This window comes from Phyllobates terribilis, unplaced genomic scaffold (assembly GCF_046119375.1).
Source record: "Phyllobates terribilis strain yellow unplaced genomic scaffold, ASM4611937v1 Scaffold_7__3_contigs__length_470593459, whole genome shotgun sequence".
Taxonomy (NCBI): Eukaryota; Metazoa; Chordata; class Amphibia; order Anura; family Dendrobatidae; genus Phyllobates; species Phyllobates terribilis.
Genome location: NW_027362767.1, coordinates 100,041,961 through 100,053,974, shown reverse-complemented (window position 1 = coordinate 100,053,974; position 12,014 = coordinate 100,041,961). Strand labels below are relative to the sequence as shown.

Genomic DNA, 12,014 nt, shown 5'->3' with positions numbered 1-12,014 from the left:
CTAATTAGCAAGGCTAATATAAAGGTTTGTTTGCAATGTGACACAGCTAAACTCGGCTGTGCTGCCCCTCCCCCGACACTGACTCATACAAGAGGTTAGACCAGGAGATCAGAGCTGTATCATTATATCTCAAACACTGAGAAACCTGCTCTAAGCTTTGGTGGGGGCATGTTTTTCTATCCACTGACTTTTTTGTCTCCTGCTTATGATTGGTCACGATCACACAGGAATGAAACACACGCCCCCAGTGAAAACGTTCTGATAACACCCACTTGAATTAACACTAACTCATTAGGGGCCAAGTACTTTGATTGTTAATATCTCTGCAATGCAGAGTCAAACTTGGGGAAAAAAAAGTATCATTCCGCTCTGCAACCACTATTACATCCGTGTCCACTTCAAAATGAAACATTTTGTGAAAGGTCCTCTTTAAACACTAAACAGAACCTTCGTTGTAGACCTTGCTTCATAGGGGGGAAAAAAAGTACGTGATCACATTCCTCTAGGTTACAACTTTCTCAACTAGCCAAATTTTTCTTTTTCTTTTTTCAATTTTCTACAACTGTCCCGTAAATTTGAATTGGGTTGTTTGCGGTTTGAGTTAAAGGGAAGGTGTCGGATGATTCAAGCTTCTCAAACCACAGGCAGCGTGAATAAGAGGCCGGCTGCGTTATTACAGACAGCGTTACAGAATAAACATACTTTGAAAACCCATCTGGGGACAGTGTGTCTTGTATAACTAGTCCGAGGCCGGTCCTTAGCGGCTGCTCCGCTAGACTCACAGATCACTCCTGGTCAGTCATGGGGAATGAGAAGAAGCCACTGGGACCAGTCTGGGACTAGTTATACAAGACACACTGTCCCTGGCCAGCTTTGTAAAGCATGTTTTCTCCAAAACGCTGCAGCATTCCAGAGTACGCCCTACATAACTGTAATAACGCAGACATTTTCTGAATCATGCTGCCTGTGGTTGGGGCAGCTTTATTTAGGTTCCCTTTAAAGTGGTATTCCCAGTGGCTATATTATGCAATAAGTACAAAATAAATAATAGTCCATTATTTATACCGTATACTCCATGAAATTGTCCTCCTAACTTACCGCTGCTTGCACCAGGTCATCATGGGATAGGATCTGTAGTAGTGTGATGTATTACAGGACGAGCATGCATGGTTTCTTTCCGGTCAGTCACAGATGGCTATGCTGGCAATGGGTAAATGGATGAATTTGGCACTCCAAAAATGTATGCAATAACTAAAGTATTGTACAGTTTGTCAACTATTTGCAGTAGTTAACGTTTCGGCCAGTTCTGGTCTTCTTTAGAATAGTTCACTGCTCAGTAGAAAGCATGTGGCTCGTGGAGGCAAAACTACCGTAAGTTGATGTGTGCTGGAAAGGGCAAAGTCCTGAGGCCGACGCTGGAGGAAGCAGCGGGCATATGCCGGCAATGCTTGTGCACTAGATATGGTGTATCAGAGGAGGACGCACTCGTGCGTGAGGTCACCATGCATTAAACACTTAAGGGCCCGATTCAACAAAGCTTTTACCCCAGTATTTTGATGTATAAAGCTTTGATAAGTCACATAATTTTGGCACCACGAACGGCTGCACAAAAATTATGCTACTTTTGGCATTCTCACACTATTTCCACCCAGCTCTGACAAAGCAGGCAAAACGGGGACGTGGCGACCGCCGCTTGTCAAATTCTTGACGAGTGGTGGCGTTCACCTTGCCTCGAATCTTTGTGGCAAGGCGCACACAGAGGTTTACACCACTCGTCCGGCATACACATCTCCATGAATCAGGAGCGTCTGACTCCAGCCCGTTTACTCATCAAGACCGGCATGAACAACGCCGGTCTTGATGTATCAAGCCACCCCCCTTAGGGATTGATACATCAAGAATGGTGCTGTTCATGCCTGTCTTGATGTATCAGGCCCTAAGAGTGGTGGCTTGTCAGTGTGTAAGAGGCAAGAAACGGATCTGGCAGCATCTCCATTCCCATAGAACTGCAACTGAGCAGACGTATTGGGGAGAGGGCAGGCTACCTAAGCATAGAGCCATGCCAAGGACCTGCTTGATTAGATGTATATGCATCTAACTACAATTGCATGGAGTGTGAAAGACCACCACGTGTACACCAAAGTTATGCACCAATAAAGGCAGATAAGTGCCACAACGATGATGGCTGTGTACTCATGGGCAGCGTAGTGTCTACCATCCTAACGGGAGCCACCTGATTAGACCTTACAGTCCGGCCCGCCTATTTCAGCCTCTATGCAAAAAAAATATTCGAGGACTATAGGGTCAGAAAAAAAAAAAGCAACCTGCGTTGGAGGGCAAGGAACATATAATAGGCATGCTTCTAAAAGTTTATGAAAGTTCTAAGAGTATTCTCAAAATATTGGGAGTGGGAAAACCCACTTTAAGCGTCTCATACCCATTAGAAAATTCAGCCAACCCTACCTTCTAATGTGTATGGGGGCCTTCCAACTATTTCCCCAACAGATTATTTTGGGTAGAGGGTTATTGGGCTTGTTGAGTATTAATGTCCTATACTTTTGTGTACTCTGTAGAAATTAGTCGCTTGAGGTGTCTAGCAGCAACTTTCTCCTCTTTCTCCTTTGAAAACACACAGTCGACTCATTGTTATCAAATTGCTGATTGCAGTACAGTCCATGTTTTCACTGTGATACGAGTGGATGAAATGTCTTTAAAGCCTAAACATTACATAATGTTTCGCCACTATCCAGCTTCCTCCAGGGCTTTTGAGGCTATGGTTGTTGTGTATATATTCCACCCACATTTTTTTAAATCCACAAAAAAGGAAATGTTTTACTATGCATTGTGTTTGACTCTGGGAAACCTTTTTCTTAATGTTGCTTCTTTTCAGTGTCTTGGGATGTTGCCTGTTTCACCGCTGTCCAGCTTCCTCTAGGGCTTTTGAGGCTATGGTTGTTGTGTATATATACTACCCCCTGCTGTCCAAGATTTTTTTTTTTTTCCTTATCTTTTTTCTATACACAAAAAAAGAAATGTATTACTATGCATTGCGTTTGACTCTGAGAAGACTTTTCTGTAATGTTGCTTCTTTTCAGTGTCTTGGAATGTTGTCTGTTTCGCCGCTATCCAGCTTCATCTGGGGCTTATGAGGCTATAGGGGTGTGTGTGTGTGTGTGTGTGTGTGTGTGTGTGTGTGTGTGTGTCACAAAAAAATAAATGTTTTACTATGCATTATGTTTGACTCTGGGAAGCCTTTTCCTTAATGTTGCTTCTTTTCAGTGTCTTGGGATGTTGCCTGGTCAATAGTGCTTTCTACATCTGATAGCAGTGTCACCTTCAGAATAATTGCTTCACTGAGACACTTTCATCCAGATAATTGGCAGTGTGATCGTTCCTAAAGAGGAAACCGAAAATCCTTGAAAGCTGTTAAGTGGGGGAAATGGTAATCTGCAATGAAAATCTGCATTGTTTTCAATATTCTGTCATTTTAGTTCAATCCCTAAAACCCGCAATGGTCAGATAGCACTTACCCATATGTCCAGTGTCACATTCTCTGGCACTATTGTACTAACAGCAGCGGCCGGCATTAATAAACTTGCAGCCTTGCTGGCAAGGCAGTAGAGAATGGATTTGACGTCACGGTCGGCCATGCGGGAATAGCAATTAGCCGGTTGTCTGCAGCTTCATTAGACATGGTGGAAGAGAGTTTAGAAGGGACTGTAACATGAGTGGCTGCAGCACAAATATAGCGGTAAATGTGTATCACTAATTTCTATTTTTTTACTTTATTTTTGTGTTTGAGTATAATGTATGTGAAGTTTTATAGTCATGTATAATCAATATACAGCTACTTTTATCCATTCATAGATAAGGTTCTGAATGTTTTCCGTTCTTTAACCCCTCTAGGTGACGCTTCACCCTAATCGTACGCGCTATGTCTGCTAAAGCCACTATTAGCAAGGAGGTTTTCTCTCCCCAAGATGAGCGTATGCTGGGGGCCGTGCTTGTAAAACGGAGGACCAAGAAAAAAATTCCATTCCTAGCAACCGGAGGACAAGGAGAATACCGCACATACATCTGTCTATCAGGTAGACCATACGGAGACTGTTGAAAGGAATCTGTCAACAGGTTTCTGCTACACACATCTAATGTAGGGACAGAGACCCTGATTCCAGCAACAGTTTGCTGCAGTTTTGATAAAATTACTACTTTTATCTGCTGCAGATCTAGCCGTTCTCTGAATGCAGAGCTCTGTATAACCCCGCCCACACCACTGATAGGCAGCTTTCTGTGGACACTGTGCATAGGCAGAAAGCTACCAATCAGTGGTGGGGGCTGGGCTATACAGAGCTCATTAACATGGAGGACTACCTGGCAACGGGTTTACTAGTTCTCTAGCGACTAATCTTCTGATAAGTCAGTGATTTTATCAAAACTACAGCAAGCAGCCCACTAAGTGACAAATCACTGGAATCAGGGTCTCTGTCTCTTTATTATGCTGCTCTAAGATTAGCAGGCAAAATCCAGTTGACAGATTCTTTAACTCATATTTTTTTAACTGTTCACTGTTATGGTGCAGTCAGGCGGCTGTATAAATCGGACCGCAATGCTTGGACTTGCTGGCGGTTCTCTCAAGCATGATGGCTTCGTGTATTTCTATGCAGCTGTGACACTCGGGTCAGATGAGCTGCGACCAATTAAAGATTTGCGGTCCAATTTATCTGGCCGTCTGACTACCCCTTATACTGAGAAGCGTTGTCAGATTTCCGTGGTTATCTTGCGGGGTATCCATATTTATATCCCGCTGAATTACGCGGTTACTGCTGTGCCATGTGTACTGCTTACAGTTTTTTGTAGTCAGCAGTATGAATGTGTTAATGTGCAAAAATAGAGCTTTAATAATACTTGTTTTCGTCATTGCCCTTTTGCATTGATCTACCAAAAGCTTCAACTAGCTACAGTCTGTGTGACCTCTAGTAAACATATAAAATGATTGCCTACATTAAACAAGAACAATAGTGTCAGGCCTCATTCAGACATGAATTATTGTTATTCTTTGTGCATGCACAAATGGCCCGATTTCCATCAGTGTTCTGGATTAGATTTTGATTTGGTCAGGGTGTCCATTTGTATCATCAGTTTCATCTGTTTTTTATTGTATTCAATATGTATCTGATGGAGGTTTCTCAAACTTCTCCTAGCATCTGACAGGAAAAAAGTGACAGCACACAAATGCAACTAGGACGCCATCAGAGCGCTGGCACTTATCCATATAAGTGCCAGTGCTTAAATTCCATTTGCTCACAGTGTATAATGGATATGTGTTTAACAATGAGAATCTCAGATAAAACACGGACGTCTTAGTTGGGCCTTAGGCTGCAGTGTTTTCTGCATGATCCTGAAGCAGTCTGTCTTGTAGAAATCCTGTAGAGAAAAAAGGTGTTCTCCTCGGTCTCATTAGTTCCATCTTCAGTTGATGATTGACTGTAGCTTCACCCCGTAACTAAAAGGCTGCTGGGGCATAGGGACCTCTAGTCCTATCACACATAGATCTCAGCAGGGAGGCTTCTGCTGCAGCCAGTTGTTTTACAGCCAGATTAAACACAGTGATGAGGTAGAGGGGGACATGACTTATCTCCTGTAATAGGAGTCAAATGGGGGGAAAAATGGACAATAATGGATGAATGCTGGGATATACTATATAGATCTATGCAACCGGCATGGATTTATATAGTGTGACCATAAAAGAATGGTAAAAAATAAATATTATACTTGCCTTCTGATGGCCCCCGGTGTCCTTATCCGATGCGTCTTGGCTTGCCAGCAGCTTGCGGTGGACTAAAAGGACCTGCCATGATGTAATTTAGTCATGTGACGGGTCATTTAGTCATGTGATGGCCCCCATCGATAAGGACACTGGGGGCCATCAGAAGGTAAGTATAAGGTATATTTTTTTATTTTATTCCTTTTTTTTTTTTTTTTTTTTTTACAAGTACTATGGTACCCGGGTCCGGAGGAGAGTCTCCTCTTCTCCAGACCCGGGTACCATCCGCACATTGAAACGCATAGAATCCGCATCTGCAGATGCAGTGATGCGGATGTCATGCGGTCCAATGCAAGTCAATGGCAGCGAAAATGCCGCGATTCCGCAAAATAATTGGTAGTGCTACGTATTTTTCTGCAATGATAATCCGCAGCATGTGCACAGCACATGCGGATTATCATTGGGGAACATGGCAGGACTTCTACCAAGCGTTTTTTAAGCTTTTCTGCCGCGGAATTGCTGCTGCGGAAACGCTTAAAAAACGCATAGTGGGCACACAGCCTAAGTCGGCAGCATGGTGGCTCAGTGGTTAGCACTGTTGCTTTGCAGTACTAGGGTCCTGGGTTAAAATCCAACCAAAGAGTTTGTATGTTCTCCCAGTGTTTGTGTGAGTTTCCTCCAGGTTCTCCAGTTTTCTTCCACACTCCAAAGGCATACTGATAGGGAACATAAATTGTGAGCCCCAATGGGGATAGTTGATCATGTCTGTAAAGCGCTGCAGAATATGATGCCGCTATATACGAAATGCAGAATAAATAAGTGATACGTGATACTGCTGGTGAGATATAGATGTGTACATATATGTATCTGCAACAAGGATTTGACTTCAAAGTTCACCATGATCGCCAGTAGACTTTTTTTTTTTTTTTTTTATACTAGATCTTTCTTGATCTCTCCAAGTGCAGATTAACTGTAATTGGCCAAATACACCTGTTCTAATCCAAGTAGTGCTAAGTTTCTGGTGCCATTCATGTCAGGAATACTAATTTATGGCAGACACATGCATAAGTGCATTTCTACAACTACCACCAAACACCTAAGGGCTCTTTCAGACGTCCGCCATCATTGGCCCGATCTCGGACTGACCATGCATCTCCCGACTTTAACCGTGACCACTTGATATATTTCTATGAAGGCCATCATGCTCGATTGCGAAGTGCGGTCAGTCCGTGCATTGCGATCTGAGATGGGGTTGCTGATGGCGGATGTCTGTAAGAGCCCTCAGAAGCAATGTCCTACCTATTTACATACAAGGGACTAAAATCTGATCTATATGCTGTGGGGGTTCTACTCACTCAGGTGTGTTGGGAGGCAAACAGGAAGCATGTTCCTTTTAAATGTTCATGTCGGTTTATTATGTCATAAACCAGGCAACAAGAAAACAAACAGCCTTTAGTCCAGGCAAAAACAAAGTAAAGAGTCCTTCAGGCAAAGTCTCTGGTCAGCCAGTCCTGTGGGCACACAGGCTGGGTAGCATCCAGTCCACTGGCTCAGTCGGGAGGCAACACACAGGAGGCCTTCTTCCTCCAAACACACAGACCATGTGCCAAACAACGGCCTCCATTTTATACCTTAACCACACACAGAGGTGAGGTATGTGGGTAGCTGGACTCACCCATCTCTCCAACTACCCATAACCCGGCTCCCAGGTGCACCAAACAATCATCTTAGTGCTTACGTGCACTAGAGCAACAATCTGGGTTACATCACAGAGGACAGCCATCTCTGCGACGCATACCTCCCATCAACTATGTGTCCGTTAGCCACCTTACAATGTGGATCTAAAATCAGCAATTACCCCACCTCCCCCTGTTGTACCATTTCTGTTCATCCAAATTTTCTAATCTCGTTGTTTGTTGTGACCTACAGAATAGAGCGCGGATTACTGCTTTCTTGTGCACAGCACAGTAGAGCGCCTCCAGAAAGCACTCAGCGGACAGGTACCTCTTATAATGGCTGAGTGTCTCCTACGTTTCCATTGAGATGTGAGAAACGTATCTCAGGCTACTAATTAAAATATCAAGTAGGATAGCGTTTTTTATTCTTTTTCCATGCAGTGTCTGTAAAATGAAACTGTTCCTCTTCGCATGTTCACGGACCATGAGCACTGCATTGTAAAGCATGTCTTCTACTTGACATAAAGTCAATGCAAAGGGCTCATACTTTACGCCCCCTTCTTCAGCTCCTAAATTACGTGTCTGCTAATAGGAATCTACTTTAAATGCTAGTAAAGAGCAGCGGCTTCATATGTGACTTGTAAAGGACATTCAGTAGGGAAATGTTCAGATTCTGTGGTTTTAAATAGAGAGTCCAGAAATAAAACATTGATTCGACAGGTGAGTTCAATGCCAATGACGATGCCAATGGCTTGCGTGGATAAGACAATCCTAATTGTAGAGCGAGACATGCCGGTTGGGCTCCCTTTGTTAGCTAGACTTTACTTAGAGAAATGAGACCATGGTTGGCAAGGGATTAACAGGTGGTTGATAGGACGTCTAGCAATAGGACCCCCACAATCAGCTTTACTCTGTCGGTGAGGGGAGTTGCAGTTTGATAATTTTGTCCAAAAGGATCTCTTTGATTACACTTAAAGGGGTTTTCCCACAAATAAAAGTTCATTTTAATCAATAGATCTTGGAATAATAATAAGTTCCACAATTGGATGTGGTATGATCAGACCATGTTCCTGCACAGTCAGACACAGCCATTACACAGTACACAGCAGGGGCACATTTATAAGATTATCTCCGCACAGGAGCATTTTATTGATAAACATCCAATTGTGGAACTTATTATTATTCCAAGATTTATTGATTAAAATCAACTTTTGTTTGTGGGAAAACCCCCTTTAAGTATACATATACAGTACAGACCAAAAGTTTGGAGACACCTTCTCATTTAAAGATTTTTCTGTATTTTCATGACTATGAAAATTGTACATTCACACTGAAGGCATCAAAACTATGAATTAACACATGTAGAATTATATACTTAACAAAAAAGTGTGAAACAACTGAAAATATTTCTTATATTCTAGGTTCTTCAAAGTAGCCACCATTTGCTTTGATGACTGCTTTGTACACTCTTGGCATTCTCTTGATGAGCTTCAAGAGGTAGTCACTGGAAATGGTTTTCACTTCACAGGTGTGCCCTGTCAGGTTTAATAAGTGGGATTTCTTGCCTTATAAATGGGGTTGGGACCATCAGTTGTGTGGTGCAGAAGTCTGGTGGATACACAGCTGATAGTCCTACTGAATAGACTGTTAGCTGTTTTTTTTTTACTATAATACAAATTCTAAGTAAAGAAAAACGAGTGGCCATCATTACTTTAAGAAATGAAGGTCAGTCAGTGCGAAAAATTGGGCAAACTTTGAAAGTGTCCCCAAGTGCAGTTGCAAAAACCATCAAGTTCTACAAAGAAACTGGCTCACATGAGGACCACCCCAGGAAAGGAAGACCAAGAGTCACCTCTGCTTCTGAGGATAAGTTTATCCGAGTCACCAGCCTCAGAAATCGCAGGTTAACAGCAGCTCAGATTAGAGACCAGGTCAATGCCACACACAGTTCTAGCAGCAGACACATCTCTACAACAACTGTTAAGAGGAGATTTTGTGCAGCAGGCCTTCATGGTAAAATAGCTGCTAGGAAACCACAGCTAAGGACAGGAACAAGCAGAAGAGACTTGTTTGGGCTAAAGAACACAAGGAATGGACATTAGACCAGTGGAAATCTGTGCTTTGGTCTGATGAGTCCAAATTTGAGATCTTTGGTTCCAACCACCGTGTCTTTGTGCGATGCAGAAAAGGTGAACGGATGGACTCTACATGCCTGGTTCCGACCGTGAAGCATGGAGGAGGAGGTTTGATGGTGTGGGCGTGCTTTGCTGGTGACACTGTTGTGGATTTATTCGAAATTGAAGGCATACTGAACCAGCATGGCTACCACAGCATCTTGCAGCGGCATGCTATTCCATCTGGTTTGCGTTTAGTTGGACCATCATTTACTTTTCAACAGGACAATGACCCCAAACACACCTCCAGGCTGTGTAAGGGCTATTTGACCAAGAGGGAGAGTGATGGGGTGCTACGCCAGATGACCTGGCCTCCACAGTCACCAGACCTGAACCCAATCGAGATGGTTTAGGGTGAGCTGGACCGAAGAGTGAAGGCAAAAGGGCCAACCAGTGCTAAGCATCTCTGGGAACTCCTTCAAGATTGTTGGAAGACCATTTCCATTGACTACCTCTTGAAGCTCATCAAGAGAATGCCAAGAGTGTGCAAAGCAGTCATCAAAGCAAAAGGTGGCTACTTTGAAGAACCTAGAATATAAGACATATTTTCAGTTGTTTCACACTTTTTTGTTAAGTATATAATTCCACATGTGTTAATTCATAGTTTTGATGCCTTCAGTGTGAACGTATAATTTTCATAGTCATGAAAATACAGAAAAATCTTTAAATGAGAAGGTCTGTCCAAACTTTTGGTCTGTACTGTATTTATTGTTTTAATGAAATGTGATGGTTTTAATGAATGCTGGTCCAGAACGGACTCGTTTGTCAGTTGACCCTTGACTAGCGTTGCAAATACGGCATCAGAAGAGTCACTACATATTGCAGGGTCAAAATACTCCTCTTGGCATTTTTTAGGGAGCTATTTTTATCCAAGGATGAGGAGAATTACATCTAAATGCCCCTACAATAGTATAACAAATCATATCTACAGGTCCCCCTCACAGTATAATAACCCAATCGTATCTACACCATGTGCACAATTATTAGGCAATTTGTATTTTTGACAATTAATTTTATTATTGAACAACTACAGAGCTGTCGGTCAATCCAGAAGGTTAATAAACCTGAATATTTAAGAAATTAAAAGTGAGGTTTTGTTTTTCTTTGAAGAATATCTGTATGTGCAGAATTATTATGTAACTAAATGAAAAATGTAAATTTTTCCATCGCAATTGTGTATTTTCATTAAAAAAAAAAGTGAGAACAATGACCAAACAACTCAGTGTACGAAAATACATGATGAAGCCACAGGTCTTGTGGCGACACGCGTCGGGGGGCACTTTGCCCTACTACTTTCCTCCAACCATCTTTTGAATTTGGACTTCACCATGATATTTTGAAGGATTTAGATCTTTGATCTCTGACACTATTATGTGTCTTGAGACTTTCTCCAACAGTTTTTATTAGTCTTTGCCTGGCTTGTGCCTGTTGTCTGCAGCATATGGTACATTCTCTTTATTACATCATTATTTGGATAAATGGGCGCCTTGCACTTAAACCTATCTTGTATTTGAGTAGTGCAAGTAGACTATTTTAAATATATCTTTTTTTTGTTGGTGATGTATTGCTTTAGTGTTTTCCATTCTTCAGATATCTCCTGGTTAGTGGTGGAGATGCATGGGTTACTTAACCCTATTGTGGTTTAATATTGTTATCTACATGTCACTTTTTACTTTTTAAGTGTTTTTAATAGTTTTTTTTGTCTGCTGTAATGGTAATGTAATGGTTCAACAAAATGATTTTTTTTATTTTTGGTGATCCCTGTGTTCATAGCATGTTTGTTTCTTCTTTTTTATAATATATGATTTATTGATCACATGCTACTGGCTGATCCCTGGTATTAGATGGTGCTCTCTATATTATATGGTTCTTGCACCCGCAATACTCTGTGCATATCTGAACACCCTAGGCAAACTCGAGTAATGAGCACTTGAGCTCATCACTACATATTTTCAGTCTTCTTGAGTGTCTTTTAACTGTTTTAGGCTTCAAAAGCCACAAAGCGGTTAGAAGAAGTAACCGGTCCATTCTTCAGGCGGCTCCTCTTAGCTCCTGACACTAACCCCACTCTGAGTTATCATCTAGCTAATCTAAGTGTAGTAATTCACCTTATGCTCCTGTGCACTCTCTGCTTCTGATCAGTTCCCTGCCTGGCTGATTTTATCTTCTGCCATCTACAACAGCACAACTGCCTGTGTGTTTTTACATCATTGTCAGCTGGTTTATCTCATAATTTAGCTCTGCCACACTTCTCCACAACAAATCTTGCTCTTGCAACAAATCAACTCCGCAGAACAGAGCGGTGTTTGTTACCTGTTGCTAACAGCACTATTTGCAGTTTCACATCACTGATCTCTGTTGATGCATATGGCAGAGGATTATCTTCTGCCATATACATTA

At 42.1% G+C, this 12,014-nt stretch overlaps 1 protein-coding gene across 1 annotated transcript in view; it reads left to right on the top strand.

Annotated features, from left to right (window-relative positions):
* STXBP6 (syntaxin binding protein 6) overlaps positions 1-12,014 on the top strand; it is a 77,013-nt gene that overhangs the window by 34,080 nt on the left and 30,919 nt on the right. The window contains exon 2 of the mRNA XM_073639039.1: positions 3,907-4,088. Within this exon, the coding sequence (XP_073495140.1) occupies positions 3,935-4,088 (154 nt within the window). The 5' untranslated portion in view covers positions 3,907-3,934. The remainder of the gene's footprint in view (positions 1-3,906; positions 4,089-12,014) is intronic.